This window comes from Pseudorasbora parva, chromosome 21, assembly GCF_024679245.1.
Source record: "Pseudorasbora parva isolate DD20220531a chromosome 21, ASM2467924v1, whole genome shotgun sequence".
NCBI lineage: Eukaryota > Metazoa > Chordata > Actinopteri > Cypriniformes > Gobionidae > Pseudorasbora > Pseudorasbora parva.
In genome coordinates this window covers 32,155,841-32,175,464 of record NC_090192.1, presented here as the reverse complement: position 1 = coordinate 32,175,464, position 19,624 = coordinate 32,155,841, and the positions used below count along the sequence as shown (strand labels likewise).

The 19,624-nt window shown below is 37.3% G+C and overlaps 2 protein-coding genes across 3 annotated transcripts in view; both read left to right on the top strand.

Annotated features, from left to right (window-relative positions):
- The first annotated feature begins 1,302 nt into the window (after positions 1-1,302).
- dnai2a (dynein, axonemal, intermediate chain 2a) lies at positions 1,303-10,633 on the top strand. 2 transcript variants are annotated; one of them, XM_067430466.1, is made up of 13 exons: positions 1,303-1,413; positions 3,598-3,701; positions 4,030-4,200; positions 4,736-4,866; positions 5,004-5,146; positions 5,215-5,328; positions 5,492-5,631; positions 5,769-5,891; positions 5,982-6,202; positions 7,929-8,064; positions 8,155-8,301; positions 8,922-9,118; positions 10,397-10,633. In XM_067430466.1, the coding sequence occupies exons 2-13, from the start codon at positions 3,606-3,608 to the stop codon at positions 10,425-10,427; spliced, it is 1,650 nt and encodes a 549-aa protein (XP_067286567.1). In that variant the 5' UTR covers positions 1,303-1,413; positions 3,598-3,605; the 3' UTR covers positions 10,428-10,633. The 2 variants fall into 2 exon arrangements, with proteins under 2 accessions (XP_067286567.1, XP_067286568.1); XM_067430467.1 differs by lacking the exon at positions 5,215-5,328.
- Positions 10,634-11,224: 591 nt separating this feature from the next.
- The window catches only part of rnf213b (ring finger protein 213b), a 35,016-nt gene continuing 26,616 nt past the window's right edge, over positions 11,225-19,624 (top strand). Inside the window, 20 exon segments of the mRNA XM_067430434.1 lie at positions 11,225-11,360; positions 12,065-12,664; positions 12,666-12,805; positions 12,921-13,076; positions 13,241-13,407; positions 13,497-13,771; positions 13,860-14,095; positions 14,309-14,512; positions 15,035-15,254; positions 15,384-15,439; positions 15,521-15,683; positions 15,756-15,899; positions 16,362-16,460; positions 16,542-16,670; positions 16,820-16,979; positions 17,135-17,302; positions 17,647-17,796; positions 18,174-18,790; positions 18,886-19,045; positions 19,133-19,350. Of these exon segments, the coding sequence (XP_067286535.1) occupies positions 12,092-12,664; positions 12,666-12,805; positions 12,921-13,076; positions 13,241-13,407; positions 13,497-13,771; positions 13,860-14,095; positions 14,309-14,512; positions 15,035-15,254; positions 15,384-15,439; positions 15,521-15,683; positions 15,756-15,899; positions 16,362-16,460; positions 16,542-16,670; positions 16,820-16,979; positions 17,135-17,302; positions 17,647-17,796; positions 18,174-18,790; positions 18,886-19,045; positions 19,133-19,350 (4,035 nt within the window). The 5' untranslated portion in view covers positions 11,225-11,360; positions 12,065-12,091.

The window sequence follows — 19,624 nt, the reverse complement described above, 5'->3', positions numbered from 1 at the left end:
ATTTTATTTTTATTATATGATCTCACTTCACATTTGAATAGTCATATGTATGTTATGCATGTATGTATATAATGTATGTATGTATTGTATTTCCCCCTGTTTGTTAGCTGAGAAGGTGAACTTGAGAGGATGCGCCAATCTCACATTAGTCTTGGATAATTGGAAATATGCCATCATGACCCAAGTCAAAGACCTCCTTCTGAATGATCACAATACAGTGCTACCAGACTATGGAAGGTAGGCTATGGTAAATGCCTGTATGTTTTTAAATAGGCATAGATGTAGGCTACAACTGGAACTTTTGTTTAAGAGAAAAAAATCTGAAAAAGAACAAGAAAAGTTACTTTTTGAAATAGACCTGAAGTGTAATAACTATTAGCCTATAACTGGTGGAAACATGTCTATTGTCATACTTGCCCCATTAATGTGGTCTTTTCAGGATTCAGCCATTATCTGAAGCCCTAAATGACCTCTACAAGGAATTTAACTCCTTGAAAGAGAGACTTGTAGAGCTGACCACAAAGTTTGAGGGTATAGAGTTGTTTGTGGATGAAGCCCGAACTGGCAGGAGTCACTCACCACCGCGAGTGGAGCGTCCAGCCCCCGAAGGAGAAGGAAATCCACCTGAGCCCGGCACAAGACAGGGACGCAGGAACAGGGTGGTGGTGCGAAGAGTTAAGAAACCTGATAATGCACAGGTTTAGGACTGATTCAGGTATCTTCTGTACATGAGATTTATACATTGTTGTACGTATGTATCAATATATGTATATCTCTTTACCAAGTTTCTCAGGTGATAAAATGTAAGCTTTTTGGAACATTTAGACAATGGGTCAATGTTAGGCTTTACTCTTTTTAAAGCTCTTTTTACTTGTATTAATTGTAATTGCATTAAAATAATGTGGTGATGAACAATTGCAGCTTATAGCCTAACTAGGGTCTCATCAAAAACTTGTTGCATTCTGTTCTTTATTTTCTGTATTTCTGTATTTTTTTTCCTTGTTTATCTTGTGACTACATTATTAAAAATGTATATATTTTTTTCTTCCAACAATAGTCTGTGGTGTTTGACAAAGAGTGCAAAAGCGCCTGCTTTACATACGTTAAAACACTGCTTTTAAGCTTAACGAATTGGCTTTTTCTATGGCTCTGGGCTCAGTGTCACAATCTAATTAATATTCATGAGAGACGTAATTAGTACTATTTAAGAACTTTGTTAAAAAAAACAAAACTCGAATTCAATACCTATAAATATAACTTAAATACACTGTCCTGTGACAATATCAACGGCTTTCTTCTGGCCCAGCGTGTAAATGTCAATGGGTTTTCTGTGTCTTTCTTTTTTTTATTTTTAGAATGACGTTATTACTGTCGACGGTTATATTTTGAATCTTGCATATTCTCAGTGTCAAGGTAAGTAAAGGTTTAATTTATCGAACCTAAGATTTTCAAACCTAATATATCTTTAAAAATGATAATCTCAATAATTACAGAAATATGTGGAACATAACTAAAAGTATGACGATATTTTCTAATGATTAGCTTTAATGGCAAAAACATCTGATTTGTATCGAGACGTTTAGTGGTTAGCGCTCTCTGGTGGCGGTATTAGAACGAGCCACTAAACTTGCGTTTCAGCAAGTGTCAAATCAGTCGTTTAGCAGACATTCCTGCTTTTTATGGGCAATTTTTGTTATGCTATACCTTTGTACTATGTGGAAATAAAGAGCACAAGTTAGCTATAGCTCAGTTAGATGTATGAAGAAATGTAGAAGGGTAACGTTATGGACTGGCCATTCAACTTTTTTCAGTTAGGCCTACGTGAGAGTGTAAACAAAACAAAACATTTTCATTTAACCCCTTATGCGTGGTATGTGTTTTGTTCTAACCATGAAGTTTTTATAGCGTGAAATACCTTTAGTCATACAAACCTTGAACCAACAGGTCCAAAAGTAGTTTTTCTATCAAATTCCGATTTTCTTTTCTATTTAAATTCACATTTATTTTAAAAATTATAGATTTATATACTTGGGACTCATGGAAACCCATCCCCACTCTCATCACATTGAAGAGCTAACTATGCACTCTTCCTTTCCGTGAAATATTGCTGTAGGCCTATTCATTTTCTAAAAATAAATTGTTTTGTTACACATATAAACACAGCTATACTATAAACACTTTAAATAAATAAATAATCGCAATCGTATTATTGATGCTACTATCTATAAAAAATCCTAATGGAGAAATACATCACTGTATTCCACTACAGCATTGCCATATGACAACATTGAAAATTCAACATTTCTTAATTTACAGTAAAACTTTGTTAGACAAAGTTGATTTGTGAATAAAAAATAGCCTATCTAAAGATGCTGCAAAAATCCTCTTTGAGAAGAAATATTTAGAAATGCATTATCTTCTGTGTAAGGGTGACAATGGGAAAAAAGTGTTTTGGAGGGACATTTAAATGTAATGTGACTGGCCCCACTTTATTTTAGGTGGCTTTAACTACTATGTACTTGCATCAGAAAATAAGTACAATATATTTATTGTATTCATATTGTATTGCAGTACACTTTTACTGATATTGAGGTGGGATACGGGTAAGGTTAGGGACAGATGTTGTGTTTTGGGTAAGTTTAAGGGTAGGGTTAGGTGTAAGGGTAGTGTCAACAGTGTATTTATAAATGTAACTACAGAGATTAATTACAGAACGTAATTAACATATACACTCTAAAAAATGCTGGGTTGTTTTAACCCAATGTTGGGTCAAATATGGACTAACCCAGCAATTGGGTTGTTTTAATCCCACGGTTGGGTTAAATATTTGCTAAAGACAACCCAATCGCTGGGTTAGTCCATATTTGACCCAACATTGGGTTGTTTTTTACTCAGAATTTTTTAGAGTGTATGCAAACAATAAGTGCATTGTATCAAATTATTAATTAAAATGTTAGTACATAGTAGTTAAAGGGGTACTTCAGTGCTGGGGAGATGAATCTGTATTTAAACTGGGTCATTAATGTAGTAGAAATGTGACATTATTTTTTAATTTGGTGCCTTCTAGACTGAGAAAAGACAGAAAATATTTTTGTCTCATGGGGATGAAAGACAACAATTCCCAGAATGCTTCACTGCCCTGTGAGGCCACTCCCAAAGCCAAAGCTACTGAATCACTGATCACTTTCTTACCACCGCGTTCATCTTAATAAAATCAGTTCAGTTAGAGAACAGACACTACAATTAAAAACTGAACATTCGAATCATACTCCAGGGTTTCTACTGATAGAAAGCCATATGGTAATCGCTGAATAAACCCTTTAAGGCCACCTAATATAAAGTGGGTCCATGTGACTTAAATACAGCAAATTATTGGCCACCTTAAGGCCTGCCCTTTTAATTCCCATAGTGCAATTTATAGTATTTTTTTCTGAATAACAAGGAAAATAGTAGAAATTAATTGTTGCTATATGGCAAATATGTAACATAAAGGGTTAATTAATCAGAATTGTTTATTTTATATCTTATTTGTTTGTTTGTTTTTTAATCAAAAGAAATCACATAAATCATATGTCCCTTTCCCATGTTTTCCTTTAGCTGTCAAAATGGACACTGAATGCAGTGAATCATGTAACCTTCCAGAAAATGTGGTGGTGCCTGAGGACATCCCGACTGACCCTTCTCTGGCCACCGACTTAATAGTAAGAGATCTGTAGTTCTAGGCACACACTTCCACAAGAAATTATCACAGAATGAGGTGAGAAGAGCAACAATGATGTACAAATATGACGGTATTGCCTTTTACTACACGTTTTTTTTTCAGAGAATATATTTTCTTGCTCCACTTCCTGTTTTTTAACTTCATGAAAAATGTAATTGTCCCCACCTAACCCTAACCGTAAACTGCTTACCAGTGAGATAGAAAATATGAATTCAAGATATATTTCCATCCTTTTTTTTTAGTTTAATATTTTATCTAGGATATTAAGACATGGTGGAGACGTGAAAATATCTGTTTGACCTGTTCAGGTGAACGCAGAGACTCAAATTGACTCTGGGCCAGTGTCACATGGAATAAACCATGAAGAGGGGGGTTGGCCGAAAACGATCGATGTAGATGACATGGAGTCAACTAGCCGCTACAGGAAGAAAGTGCAGAAGGATGTGTGTTATCAGCACACGGTTATGGAAATTGCTACTGTGAGTGCAACACCATAACCACAATTCCCATAACAAATAAAAACATTTCAGAAGTATGTCAGGAACTGTAATATTTTTAAGGAATAGTTCAGCTAAACATGAAAATACTGTACGTCTGACCACCATCATGTTGTTACAAACCCATGTGATGATTATTTTTTTTATGGTGCGTTTTTTTTGCACCCTTTTGAAGCTTTGAAGCTGTAGTCTCCATTCATTGTTATTGCATAGGCATTGGCAGTGCAATTGCATAGATAAATTACAATCATCAGGACTTATTTTGTGTTCAGTGAAAGAAAGAAAAACACATGGTTTTGGAAGTTGGAACAATATGAGAGTAAAGAATGACAGATTTTTCATTTTAAGGTGAACAAGTCCTTTAAGACAGCAGGGAGATAACTGAATTGAATTTAGTTCTGGTGTCAGATTTTAAATTAAATTTAACATTTTACAGATGCAGTAGATACCCACAGGGTCCTCTGTGGAGTTCATGAAGTGATTGAAATTCTGAGTATTGTCTTCCTGTCCACTGCAGGTCACAGAACACCATGTCAAGCAAAACAAAGGTGGCATCTGCTCTTTATCCAAATTTGATGAAGCTAAGAGGGTGGTGACGAAAGATATGTCAAGCAGCGTGGTATCAGCGAGAACCATCAATGTGTTCAGGTGAGCACACATATTAGAGCACATGGACTCCTTATTTAGACATGAAGGGTCTCATATGTCTAGATTGATGGTAGGTAGACGCAGTATGTAATTTCTGTGCCACTAATGTAATTAAAATGCAATGTGATTTTCTCTAGAGACCCAAATAAAGAAAAGCGTGCAGCCACCAGTTTGTCCTGGCATCCACTTGATGATCATAAACTAGCTGTTGCCTACTCATATCTGGAATTTCAGAGGGCACCTAAAAATATGAGCTTCGACTCATATATATGGAACACTGGTATGCCATTGCCATTATTTTGGCATGCTTGCCACTTTTGGTAATAATTGATCTATTCCCACCGACAGAAAACAGCAGCAAACCAGAGATGACTCTGAATCCTGTATCTCCTCTTATTTGTCTGGAGTTCAACCCCAAAGATATTCACATCCTTGTTGGGGGAAGCTACAATGGACAAATCGGTTTGTTTTCATTATGAATATAAATGGTTATATAAAGTGGATGTGGCTTCTTCAATCCATCTGACACACTGAAGCTCAGAGATGCAGTCCTTTCAGTCTACGGTTTATATGCCATTTAAATGTCTTTACTGTCCTCTAATAAGAGAGTTGGCCCTTTTTCAAGGCTATTGGGACACACGGAGCGGCAGCAAGCCAGTACAGATGTCTGCCGCTAAGCATAGCCATAGAGATCCTGTCTACAAGGTCATCTGGCTGCAGTCAAAGATATGCACTGAAGCTTTCTCAGCTTCTACAGATGGTCAGGTCTGTGTACAGTCAGTGACACAACAGTCTACAATCAATTAAATAAGCCACCAATATTTCACGGCACATTTTTGAACTGGACAACACACCCTTGAAATGAGTGCTGTAAACTCAAAGAAGTATCTGTATGACACCAGGTAAAGTTGTGGGACATTCGAAAGATGAGTGAGCCCAACAAGGAGCTTGTGCTGGACCCCAGTAGGAAGGGAGACTGTAACAGTGCTCTTGGTGCAGTCTCAATGGAGTTTGAGAACACTATGGTAAGACCAGTTTTCATGTTGTTTAGCCCATTCCCTTGTGGAAACATTTATGTTAATAACTTAAAAGTTTTTGGCTTTTGATTACACAAGGCCAAGTTTTTGGTGGGCACAGAGCAGGGGGTTGTGGTCTCGTGCAGTCGCAAGTTGGATACCCCAAATGACCCGATTGTGTGCACATACCACGGACACCGTGGCCCCGTTTACGCCTTGCAGAGGAATCCCTTCTTTCCGAAGAACTTCTTGACAGTGGCTGATTGCACCGCCCGCATCTGGTCAGAGGACATCAGTGAGACCTCCATCATGTCGACCAAGTAAGAACCTCGGTGTTGTTGTTCTGAAATACTGACAGAGCAGCATTCATACCACTCAGTAAATGTTTTCTACTATGTGTAATGTATAGTTTGGATCAACTATACTTTAATTATTGGATATTATTTTTATTATTATTATTATTTTAAAATAATCTAACTCTAAAAACATAAAATCACGATAAAAAATCATTTATTTTTACTTTCCCTCAATAACAATTGTCCTTATTCAAGGATGTAGAATCAAGGATGTTTAGAACGTAACTTCTGGAATCACAAATTAATTATGGTTAATATATTAAATTAATTAAGCACGTTGATTTAATATGTCAATAAAAATGTCTAAAAAAAAAGGTTGGGATCCACTGCTCAGTCAGACTACTAAGTCAGAGGTCTTCAACCCTGCTCCTGGGGACCCTCTGTCCTACAGAGTTTAGCTCCAACCCTAATTAAAGACAGGTGAAGCTAATCAAGATCTTCAAGATCACTTAATTTGCATAAGAATTAGTATGTCCCAAATCGTTGTATGTTGAAAAGAGTATGCCAAAGATACCCGGATGGTTTACTATTTCTGGTCAGAATTCGAAGCACAGATTGACACACACTCTAACGGCTGATATTGCCCACAACCCATTGCGAGTGTGACGTAATTTTGATTAAAACTACAAACACGGATACATTTTTTTTTAAACTACAAACATGACGGATGTGCCAGTCCGTTGGTTAAGTAGAGAGGTTTAGATAAAGGTTTGAGTGATCAAATATCAATATTTAGCCTGACGAAAAGATATTTATTCAGTGTTGTCCACATTATATTTCACCTGTAGCAGCATTGTGAACTTTTGTAATGACACGTTTGGCCATTAACTTTTTAAAGCATCATTATATTTAAACTGCAAACACATGAGGGAGTCTCTGCATTAAAGACTCACGAATGGCAGATCAACACGTGGCTACATTTCTCTCTGATATGGTACACTGTAAAAAAAAAAAAAAAAAAACAGAAAAAGAAGTTACCTGGTTGCCTTAAAATTTTGAGTTCATTGAAATTAAGATTTTTAGTTAATACAATGACCATTTTTTGAGGTTCGACAACCTTTATTAAAATATTATTAAAAGATTTTGTAAGCATATTGGGTAATCGTGTGTGCTTTATTTCTGATGACGCAGTAAAATAGTTCTATTTTCATTATTTATCATTTTTTTATTTGGTTCAGATACAACAATATTTTGAGTTTCTATTTATTAAACAAATTTCCTTCATTATATCAACTCAAATTTTGAATTTCAATAAACTCAAAATTAAGGCAACCAGGTTACTTACTTTTTTAAGTTAAACCAACAAAAACCAAGACATTTTTTTTTACAGTGTAGGAAATTAAACTGAATGTGCAGGATTTTAACTGTGACAATGATTGACGACAGTTTAAACTGTGATGAGATGCACGTAACTAAGCTCCATTACAGAATACGAAGTAGTATGCCCTAAAATCTACATGCTCTTCTGCTATACACTTAAAAGTACATACATTTTGTTCACAAAAAGAGTACTTTTCGGACGTAGTATAAGTAGGCGAATTGGGACGCAGCATTTTTGAAAATACACAGGAAGGTGTGCTGAAGCAGGTTGGAAATAAACTTTGCTGGACAGGAGAAGGGTTGAAGATCTCTGCCCTAAGTAGCTGTTTGGTGTACCTACTTGTATAGTATTTCTAATCTGTTTCTACAGAAATCACAAGACTTATCTGTTAGATGGCTGTTGGAGTCCAGTCAGACCCTCTGTCTTCTTTACGGTGAAGATGGACGGGACCTTGGATGTATGGGACTTACTATTTAAACAGAAGGACCCTACTCTCAGTTTCAAAGTCAGTCCTAAATATCTTCTCATACAGAGAATGTCTCCCACTTAAATATCCAATTGTTATTTGTTTATGGTTTGTGTTTTTTCTTCACAGGTTTGTGACGAAGCTTTGTACAGCATCCGTATACAAAATAATAACCATTTGGTGTGCTGTGGATCTCAGCTGGGAACCGTCAAACTGCTGAGGATGTCACCAAGCCTGTTCAGACTGGGAAAGGATGAGAAGGCCTTAGTCTCAGAGGTGAGACACAAATATACACCTTCCTGCACAAGTGCAAACACATTTACTCTTTCAAGAGTTCACACTTACAAATAATCAGAGAGCAAATAGAATGCGTAATAGTATGTGTATTTGGCGTGCTGTCCGAGGAGAGGGCCCCGAGCTCGGTATTTGGCCCGAACCCAGAGTACTCCCCCTGTCTCTAGGAAAGTAACCAGGTGAGTGTGAGGAAGACGGGGTGGTGGAGGGATGCTGAAAAACTGTCAATGAACATCGGTGTGTTGACTGGGTATTTATGTAGTCCTTCACTTGTGCTGATTGGTGGACATGTTGATTTCTGACTGCTGACAGCTGGTTAGAATGACATAATGATTGGATAGATCAATTGCTGATTGCTGACAGCTGGTTTAGAAGGACACAATGATTTGGATAGATCAAACGTATTCCTCTTGAACTTTGTTAATAAAACATAATTTAATATTCATATTGACATGAAATTTGAGTTTTTGATGACAGGATTTTTGTTGTTGTTGTTGAATGAACTATTCCTTTAAAAGATATATGATTCTAAAACACAAAATAATTATTAGTCATTTGGATGTACACTAAACTGTTAAGAGTGGATTTTTGTTTCATTACAGATGTTCGAACGTGAGACCCGGAGAGGGAAGGTTCTGGAATCTCAGTACAGAGAGAGGAATCAAATGAAACATAGCTGCTCCAAAGAGGATGATGGGGGGGAAGGAGACATGGACGAACTGCTGGCCTGTGCAGAGATGGAGTTTTTTCAGGCTTTGGAATTTGAGAAGAAAACAGAGGATGATAAGCAAGATAAAAGGTGGGGAATAAAGAATGTTATCTTTATGTGTAACCGGTCCTACTCAACCCACTCTAAAGGGGAATCAAACCGGCATTGGAGGGAATGGGAGGCGGGTGTGCTAACGGGCACTTTAAAGATAGCAGTGTCTAGCGTGCCGCTTAGAGCCAGAGGAGTGAGGTTTACATGCAAAGCTCTTACTCTTTCAATAGCTTGCATCCATTACACTTAACCCCTTATGCCAGGGACACACCAAGCTGATGGTCGGCCGTCTGGCTGTTTTTAAGCATCAACGACTTAGCTTTTTTGGTGTGTTCTGTGCCGTTGGCTCTTATCGGACGGCGTCTGTTTTATTTTGGACGATTCAACATGTTTTTGATGGCCCGCGAGTTACTGTGGGCCATCTCAGAGAGAGAGTACTCTAATTGGCTGCTCAGCTTAGCGAACGAGTCAGTGCACGAGAATAAGAGCACAAGTGATGAAAGCGAGCAAGTCAACTGAAGGCTGTTATAATTGTACATCATCGTACCTGTGCAAGACTGCGCAAATATTTTCGTAATAACCTAAGACCTTAATTTTGCTTTCCCTTTTTGAATTACGAATATAGAGGAATATATCTGCTTGAATAGACAGTTATCTCTTTTACACGCAGGTGCAGAATGCACATGCTATTGACAGTCACCTGTAATTCAGGGGCTCTTTTCCCCCAACGCGAGGCAACAACACAGTCGGCCTTTATAAACGCTGGTTCTTTGGCATCTATTCTTTGCTTCTAGTTTTATACCTCTCTTCCATAGTAAGGTACTATTAGTAAAGGTACTAATGTAACCGGTTCTACACGACCCGCTCCAAGTGGGATTTGAACCGGCGTCTCTGGCATGGGAGGTGGGTGTGCTAACAAGGACGCTAAAGACTGCAGTCTAAAGGTGTCAGGCACCAGTGTGCCTCTTGAGGCTAGGGGAGTGGATTTTTCATTTACAGCTCTTGGTTGCTTGCTTTACATATGCAAAACAGATACTGTTTTTACTTGGTTGATTGTCATTCTTAATAATATCTGAAATCGTAATAATCATCCTTATAGGTGACAAGCAGGGTGGGCGAGAGCCGTGAGAGAGCAGCGCAAGGTCGGTGCGTGATTTGATGAGCGGCAGCTGCGCGTCACACTGGTCTCGGATCGCTCACGGCTCTCGCCCACCCTGCTTGTCACAATATACCAGACAAACTACGAAAGAAATGTTGTTTGGCTGGTCTCAAAGTTTTGGATCTATGTTTTCTAAGGTTGTTTCTTGTCTCCTGCAGGAAAACAATGCGTGAGGAGACAGCCAAGTAGTACTCTGCTTCCAAACATGCCAAAAGAGGAAGTTTTTCCAAGTGCAGATAGACTTTAAATCAGTTCTTTCTAAAGTAAATTGAAACGAGCATCCAAGATTACTCTTCCTGCTCCACATCAGTTTGTTGAACTAAATATTTTTGAAGGTCATAACTTTTAGCATAGTCCACTGTACACATAAAAACTCTGCTGGTATAATTTTAAGACATGCATTAAAATTAAATTTGAAATGTGAAAGTCTCTTTTAATCTCTCAGTATTTATTTGAATAAAAAACACATCACACTTGATAATAGAGAAATGGGTACTTGTTGTAGCCTATGTGCAAGTTATCGCAATTTTAAGAAAATTGTGCCTCCTAAATTAATGCATAAATGAACCACATTAAATAACTATTGAACATAACACACCTTAGCACTATTTCTTGTGAATTGAACCTTCTCTAGGTTTGTGGATATTAACATATGTTGCTTTTAGGATGAAATATTAATCCATCTTTCAGCATTAAATAACCCTGAAACAGCCTTATCTTGATCCTTTTAACGTTCACTATTCCTTATTCGTAGAAAGAAATAATTATTACAAGACATTAGAATATTTTTAATGTAGTAATGCGTTTAATAATACATATCATTATCAGTATTCTCCTAATTTAATAATAAAATAAAGAAATGTTAAGATGGTCAACGTCAGTTTGAGGATCTAATTAATATTCATGAGTTAAGCGTTCGTTTGTTGTAATGATGAGGGAACGGCCAGTGTAGAAACCAGCTGGCGAAACGAAACTGAAAGTGATGTTGAGAATGCTATAAGAAGCGAAGAGAGCCCAACTTCAAGGAATAGTTCGGTTTGCTGACAGTGATGACTGTTCCGGGAGAGGGACTCTGCAAAACATGTATCTGTCCTCTTTTTACTAGGCCTAGAATCTGTGCAGGTATGTCGTGATCTATTTTGTTGATAATATAGGAATGCCCCGGTTTGTTGTAAGCGATTCTCACAGTTCGAAGTTTGTGGACATGCAGTTTTTAATTTTATATTTCACTTAAATTTGCCAAACAACTATGTAACGTTAGACGCTGTCGATAAATAATTATGTGAGGCCGTATGATTTCTGATAAAGGAAACCTACGCGAAGTTATGAGGAAGTTATTTGGTGAACAGAGATAGTTACGGCATTTTTGAATATGCGCTGTGGCATAAAAAACATAACACATTGCTATGAATTTGAGAATACAGTCACTGAGGCGAATGCTCTCTGAAACTGTACATTAATGTTTAGTGACCATATTTTAACTGTTTTTTTTTTTTTTTTTTGCAGCCAGACTATAATAACCACAGGCAAACACTATGGCATTTTTATATCTTAAATACATCCTGAAGCCATTTTTGAAACCATACTGCATCTAACTACATAGATAGATAGATAGATAGATAGATAGATAGATAGATAGATAGATAGATAGATAGATAGAATAATTGATATCTCGATTTCCCCACAAAATATGTAGATCCATCATTGTTCAATACAAAAAAAAAAAAACTAAGATTCTGCAATCATGCACTACAGGAATGCTTGTATATTACATACATATTTACAAAATGATTTATTTGACTTTTTTTCCCTTTTGCAACAATCAGGAAACCACAAGCTGTAAGAAGGTAGAAATGACAAGGAAGAGAAAGGGTAGACCAAAAGGAAAGGCAGGTGAACAGAAGAAGGGGGCCCAAAAAAGAGATGGCAGCACATCTTCATTTAGAACGCATTCACCGAACCAACCAAAAGGCAAGAATACGAGTCACCCAAGCCGATCCAGATCCAGAGGCCATGGACGGCACAGAACAGAAGCAGCAACAGAGTCTGAGCCACTGAGCAAAGCGGTTCAGACTCAAACAAGCTCATGTTGGTTGCAAAACAAGGAGACTCAGACAGAGACTGTCACTCTTGCAACACAGCAGACACAAACAGAGATCAATGGCAACACAGAGACCACAGAAGTGTCACAGCCAACAGACCTCAGTCCTGAAGATGTTAGGATGGAGGTCGAAACTGTGCTGCCAAGGAACAAAGGAAATGAAAGTGATAGAGAAAAGGGCAAAAGTGTAGAGAGGAAGAAAAGGAGAATAAGTGAATCAAGGGAGCCTACGAATGAGACAAAAGAAAAGACGGAACTATCAGACGGTTGCAGAGAACAAGATCAAGATAATCAGAAAAACAAAGACACAAATGAAAAACATCTAAGAAGGAGATTCGGACACTAATCTTAAATCAGGATCAAAAGAGCCAAAATCCTATGCAGCAGCTATGGCAGAAGGAAAGACTAAAGAGTCTAAGGAGGAGAAGAAGCAGACCGCAGTGGATATTGTTGATAGTAAAAGAAGGTTTGCAACATTATAATATAATGCACTTATTATCATGTCAGATGTTTGACCTAAATACGGTACAGTATATGACCTGTAATTGTTTAAACATTTATTTAATTTTTTGTTGTTGCAGAAAACCTTCCCCAGTGAGGGCTCCAGCCCCAAAGCCTGCGTTCACTTTCTACATTTATGCTGTTCTGGACAAAAGATTCACATTTGACAGACAGCATGACTCCCTTTTGCTCCTTATTGGGAATGAAAGATATGAACTACAAATTACACATTGTCTGTAAGTTTCTCATTAATATATAATGACAACATAGGCACTATAGCCTACAGATAGCGAATGGAATATGAATTGTGCAGAAATATATAACTGATGTAAAATTCATATGTAATCTTTGAATTGTAAAGTGTCAGTATTTTTTACTCATGTCGTTTCTTGTTGCTTAGGGGCCTACAACAGGATGGCTATTTAATTGAAGCAACATTTCCATTTTGGGGAAGCATTGCAAGGGGTGTTCCAATTGAATACAAATATGCAGTGCAGAAACGACGTGGCCACATTGAGGAAATAGCCTTAAGATGTGTTCAAGTCCCCAGTGACAATACAGTAAAAGGTACTGTTAAAAGTGTTAAATGTGTTTTCGACAATTCATTGTACATTGTATGTGATGTCATGCCTGATCTGTGATTGTTTCCTCTCAAGAATTGCACCTTTATGAAGGTTATATAAGTTCAAGTTCAAAATCTTTTCAAGAAAGATTGAAGAACTTTGTGTTACAAAATGAACACAAAGAAATTTGCAAAGGCTGGGAGTCCTCTGCTAATGCTCTGCTGAACAGAGTGTTTCAGAAATGGGAATCATTTAAAAATAAAGATGACAAGACATTTATCGAACACCTAAACAGTTGCCAAAAAGGTTTTCTGTTGGACACGAGACGTTTGAAATTTCCACCGAATCTCCTCCCCTCTCAAATACATGTAGGTGTGCTTTCTGTAGCTTTATTCTATTTTCAAAAGACTATCCAAAAAGAGTAGAAGGACAATAGATCTCCCTTCTTTGTTTTAGGTTGCTGGGCTGATTTCTGAAAGACTGAGTCTAATTTTAAAAGGAAAATCTGGAGGGAAAACTTCAGAGAGCTTCATATCTTTGGAAGTGGCCCTCTCAGTTTTCAAGGTATGCTGTGGCTGCAGTGTGAATCTCAACCCAAAAGACTGGGGCAAACTCTGCCATGTTGTCTATGAAAGGACTGCTTCTCCTGGAGAAATGCAAACAACCCTAACAGCCCTACCTTCATTTGAATTGTGAGTATGGTTTATTGGCCCAATTTGTGGTTTTATAGAATTAGATTTTGATCTGCATTGACATTTATGCATTCAGCAGTCACTTTTATTCAAAGTGACTTACAAAAGTCCCTAAAGCACTTTTCTTATGAATACTTATTTATTGCTTACAGTTTGAATGGGTATATCTTTAAAGACACCACAATAATCCTCATAACTTTGGTTTCTTTGCAGCACTGTGATTGGACTGATGAACCAATGTGCAAAGAAGCTGATCGCTGAAGTGGTGTTACTTGTTCCGGTCCTTCATTTATTGAGAAAGCAAGGGGAAAAGTCAGATCCAGGCACAGCTATGGACGAACAGAGATGGGCAGGGCTTGAAAAAATAGAGTATCCCATTTTTAGGGAGAGAATTAGAGGAAGCCCTGACAAAAGGAGGTTTGTCTGAATACCATTAGATAAGCACGTTTAGGGCCAGATTTACTTAGCTTGTCAGGATTTACACACAAAAAAAATAGTGCTAAAAAGGCGTGGACAGGGTTATTTTTGGAGGGGACCTTATTGCATATGTATTTGTAGGAGTTTCCCTTTAAGATTCAAAATTTCTGGGAGGAGAGTATTTAAATAAATCCCGCACAATGATGTACTAAGGTTTGCTCTCATATGTACTGGTGTTTGTGCCATTTTTTTATAGCTCAAAAAAGCATGTGCAAAGCCAGGCGCTAACTGGTAGATTGTTTTGGTTATTGTGGAAATGATCCGGCTGCATCTATGTTCTTTCATTTGTGCGTCGTCAGTTGATCATGCACAGAACTTTTCAGTTCCATCAGCTTTTTTTGGGAATTGAGCTCTCACACTTATTTGCCTTGTTTTGTAAATCTGGCCCTTAATTCTCAAAATTTCATAATGACTTGAACATAGTTATGAGTGAGATTACATGTGGTGTTCTTAATTTTGTAGGATGGTCCTTCAGATAATCAAAGATCACTTATCAATGACCAAAGATGTTACTTACTTGTTAAAAAGCTGGCTTTCCATTGTGGCATTTGAGGATGTCCCTGAGTTTGCCCAGATGACCGGAAGTGTTCCTGAACTCCTGATCCAGAGCCTGATTTACAGAATGAGGGAGACAGAACAAAAGACTAACACTGATTACAACCGCACAGAAAAAAATCTGGAGGTATTTGATTACGGAGCTTAAGGAGCACAGAACTTACTCTACAGGTTTTGCATTTGGCACAGAAAGAACACTTTCATAACCATCCGTTATGAAACGTAACCATCCGTAATTGTTTTTTTTAAATTGCAGGCAACTGAAAAGGTCTTGAACCTCTTGTTGAAGAAGGTTGAGGAGGACCGAGAGCGGTATGAAAGTTCATTACATGTGGGATTCATTAAAAGTTTTATTTTAGGCAGGTTTTAATGCAGAATTTCTTTAATCAACAGAATCATGAAGTCCAAATCATTGGGCTTAAGCCTTAAGCACTGCATAAGTGTTCACAAGAGTGCTTGCAAGATCACTCGAGTTGTCTCGCAATACAAAATCACAGTGCTCTCTTTCCAGCTCCTGCTTAAAGTGGCTGAAATTCTACATGATACGTTCTCAAAGGTACTTTATAATTGAGGCCATCTTGTCAGTCATGGTATTCTGCATCTTTAAGCAAATAATTTAATTTTCCAGGGTGGAGAGGAAATGAAACAACCGCACCAACAGCTTTTCTCCAAACTTAATGACATTCAAAGGGATTTCACTAAGTGGATAAATGGGCTGTTCCTTAAACCTCTGATGCAGACCTCTGGATTCAATTACCCTAGAGAAATACAGGTGTGGTAATTAGCACCACTATGCATGCATGATAGTCTTAAAGGCTGCAAAATACTCCGCAAGAACAGAGAAAAAAGTTCTCGCTCCCAGGGCTGTGAGAACAAAATTACGTCCTTTTGTTCTCGCAGCCCTGGTTTTGGAGACCTCGCAGCTTGTTCTCGATACATCGCCTGAGCAGAACTTTTTTCTTGCAGGTGTCCGAGAACTATTGTGTGATTGGTCAGACATTTAAAGTGGGCGTGGTTAATGCGGAAAAACGCAGATGATCGGCATGATCGAAGTATGAATGTACTGGCCTGAACAAACTTTGTTCTTGTTCTTGCCACCTCGAGAAAACGAACAAATTTCTTTGTTCTTGCAGAGTATGTTCCAAGCTTTAGTCACAGTTGAATTGTGCTATGCAAATCTTGTGGCTGGATCTATAAAATAGTAATTTTTGGTTTGGTATATTCTTCTTTGTAGTTGTGGAATGATTTGTATGGTGTTGAGTGTTCAATACCAGACATCTCTGAAACCTGGATGGGTTTATTAGACCGAGACGTGAGACTGAGAGTGTCCCAGGTAAGATATAAACATGATTTTAGAAGCATATATATTGGAATTGTAGATAATGTGTGTAGCCATCCTCCTTTTGTTTTTCAGACCTCTGATACTGACAAGATTGGTGTATACTTTCTGGAGAAGTCAGCAAAGGCTATTGACAATAGTCATGCAAACCTTCAGTGTTGTTTCAAAGAGTTGTGTGAGGCTGCTATTAAGAACAAGTGTCAGGTAATGTCATCTTTTGAAGCTGAAAGAATTATGTTGTTTATGCAGTTTTGCATTATCATTTTACGTATCACTCTCTCTCTTTCATTACAGAAAATTAGGTAGATGGTGTACCTTTTAGTAATTGTTGTCTTTTTGCCTTTTTCTTGCAGGATAAGAAGGAAGGAGATCTTTTACACAATCTCTTTTCCAAGTCCATTTCATGGTCTATCGTGTCCTCCATTATTGTGAAGTCAGCAGCTCGCTTTGAGGAGAATCTTGAAGGTTGTCTGCTGGACCCACAATCAGCAATCAACTTCCTTTTGTCTCAAGGTACAGTGACTGGGTCCCACAAGTTTCATGATTTTAACATGGTCTAACAACAATGTGAATATTCAGAGAAAGAACACTTTACACATCCTTGTATATAAATACAGTATGGGCAGCAGTTGTTCATTTACATTGTGTCTTCTGTTTCATTTTCACAGATAAATGGAATCAGTGGAAGTTAGAAGATGATGCCAGTCGTATAATAGCAGATAGTCAGTCATTCTTGGGTTGTCTGATTCAGACCCTTTGCCAGGGAAGTTTAACCCTGGGCCAACTTAAGACCATCTTGAAATATAAGGATGAATTTCAGAGGCTTTATAACCAGTGTAAGTCTTAAGGGCCATTTACCCCAAGGACAATAGTTATAAGAATAACTACACACCACACCCCAACTATACTGACAAACAACACGGATGAACAAAATCACTGGAAATACTTTAAAACATTTTTTTTTATAGCTGTTGAATGATAAAACCATTGACAGAATCCACCTGACTTTTAAGGAGCTTGAGCATTTGAAGCAAATTATGCGAATATAGATATCATTATATTTATCTTTATAGTTATGGTTCTTGGTGTGAACAACCTTTTAATTCACTTAACTTCTGTTATCATTATTACTTATAGAGTCTTAATTAGGCACCAGCTTATTTTTTTATTTTTCCTTTAGATAAGACCAACAGGAAAGAAGAGAATATCTCAATCAACGTGTCTGAGCTACTCAGTCAAAGAGAAAAAGACTTGAAAGCCTTTGAGCAACAGAAGGAGTACATGACCAACTTTATAAATATGCTGGGGAAGATTAATGACGTCATAGATGGTAAGGACAGTGGTAACCATCGTAAAACAGTTTCACTTTTTGCTGCCAAAAACCTTGAAATATGACGAATCCCTTTGTGAGGGACCCCCTTGCTAAACTACTCATTTATAATTTATAATGTGTCTGAAAAAAAGTGTAATTTTATTAAGACAACATGCTTTTTCCAAATATGAAATTATTGGCTTTTATTTTGCTGCATTACCTAGAGACGAGGCAGCTTATCAAAAGCGAATTCTTCGCTAAATTATAAATACGTTTGTTTTTATTTCTTACTATTACAATATAAAGCTGTCAATAGAATAAAACGATTCATGATAAATGTCATGATTTCTGAGCAGTCTTTAAACAATATTTTATAATATTTATTTTTTTATCAGTACCGGAGTTTTTTTCCCTTGAAGACATGGTCAAATCCAACCTTCACACTGAAGCACTGGACAAACTTGTTGAAGTGCAAACATATTTCTCCAAAGACGATCTCGACAAAAACAACGCAAGGCGAATGTTATTCTACACTTCTAATCTGCAAGTCCAAGACATGGCACGGGAGATGTATGAAGTGAAAACCAGCAACATTCTTCTATGTTTATGGCAAGAAAAGGCAAAAGAATATTTCATGCCTGGTCCTCAGCTTTTGTCACTAGACTTTACAAAAGTCCAGGAATTAATCTGGAGGCCATGTCTTTCTGACTTCCTCAACCTTGGCCAACGGATTGCAATTGGAGAAGCTTGTTTTAAAGAGGTGGACAAGGCTTTGCTCTTGTGTGGGGATCAGGGTGAAGGAGATCGTCTAAAGAAAGAGTTTACTTTGATGGCTACTATGCTGAAAAGCCATCAATTTCAGGATGAGAACTGGCCAGAGCATCGTCTCAATCAGATTCAAGAATATAGACGCCTTCACCATGCTGCGGAAACTGCTGAGGTCATGCTGAAAATTAAAGATAAATTGGGATTACAAGGAGACTTCAGCCATATACATTGCCTGACTCAAGTAGTAAGAGACCAGTCTTTATTATGATTGCATTAACTTTAGCATGTATGGGTTTTTGTTTAGATTTGTGAATATTTATTTATTTATTTTTTATATAGAGAGATGACTCATTCAAACAAAACACTCTGGGTTCTCTGAGTGATGATCTCATCAATGCCAGGAAAAAGCTGTCAGATGTCAAGCGCCAGCACACAGCCAGTCTGAAGGCATTCTTGGAAAGTGATACTCTGATAAAATGGGTCAAAATACAAATTCCAAGTAAGATTGTCCAGATTAATCTATTTTATAAGGTGGAAAAATTCTTCTTATTCAATACATTTATGTCAATTTACTTATTTCATTTAGGTTTAAGGGACCTGAAAGTTTTTATGGAACTGACCACAATTTCTGCTGGAGAGAATGATGCAGACATTGATAGGCTAGCCAGTTTCGAAAGTGCTGTGATGGGCTATGGCCCTTTGCTTTACTCACTATCTGAAGATGCAGGATTTGAAAAGTTAATGGATAATGCTAAGCAAGTATGGGACACCCTAGACAAAGATGAGAAACTCATGGATAAACTGGTTAGTTTCTGTAAACAACTAATTCATAAAATAGCACTTACTCAAAATCCTATTTATTGAAAAGTTTAGTTTTTCCTCTTCATTTTTAATTTCATATACTATTCTATCTTATATTTTTAACTTGCTGTATCATTATAGATTGCTTATAAGTTTATTATAAGTTTGCTTTGGAAAAGTGTCTGCTAAATGAGTAAATGTACACCTTTTTATTTTTTTATACACCTCTAATCTTCCAATGAAGAACCAAATTGTGCTTTTTTTATGCAATTTAAAA

What these genes read in the sequence shown, in the direction of transcription:
- dnai2a (XM_067430466.1), top strand. Translation starts at nt 3,606, where the DNA reads ATGGACACTGAATGCAGTGAATCATGTAACCTTCCAGAAAATGTGGTG. An exon ending in AGAACCATCAATGTGTTCAG is followed by an intron (nt 4,867 to 5,003) that starts GTGAGCACACAT and finishes GATTTTCTCTAG; the next exon opens with AGACCCAAATAAAGAAAAGC. An exon ending in TGGAGTTTGAGAACACTATG is followed by an intron (nt 5,892 to 5,981) that starts GTAAGACCAGTT and finishes TGATTACACAAG; the next exon opens with GCCAAGTTTTTGGTGGGCAC.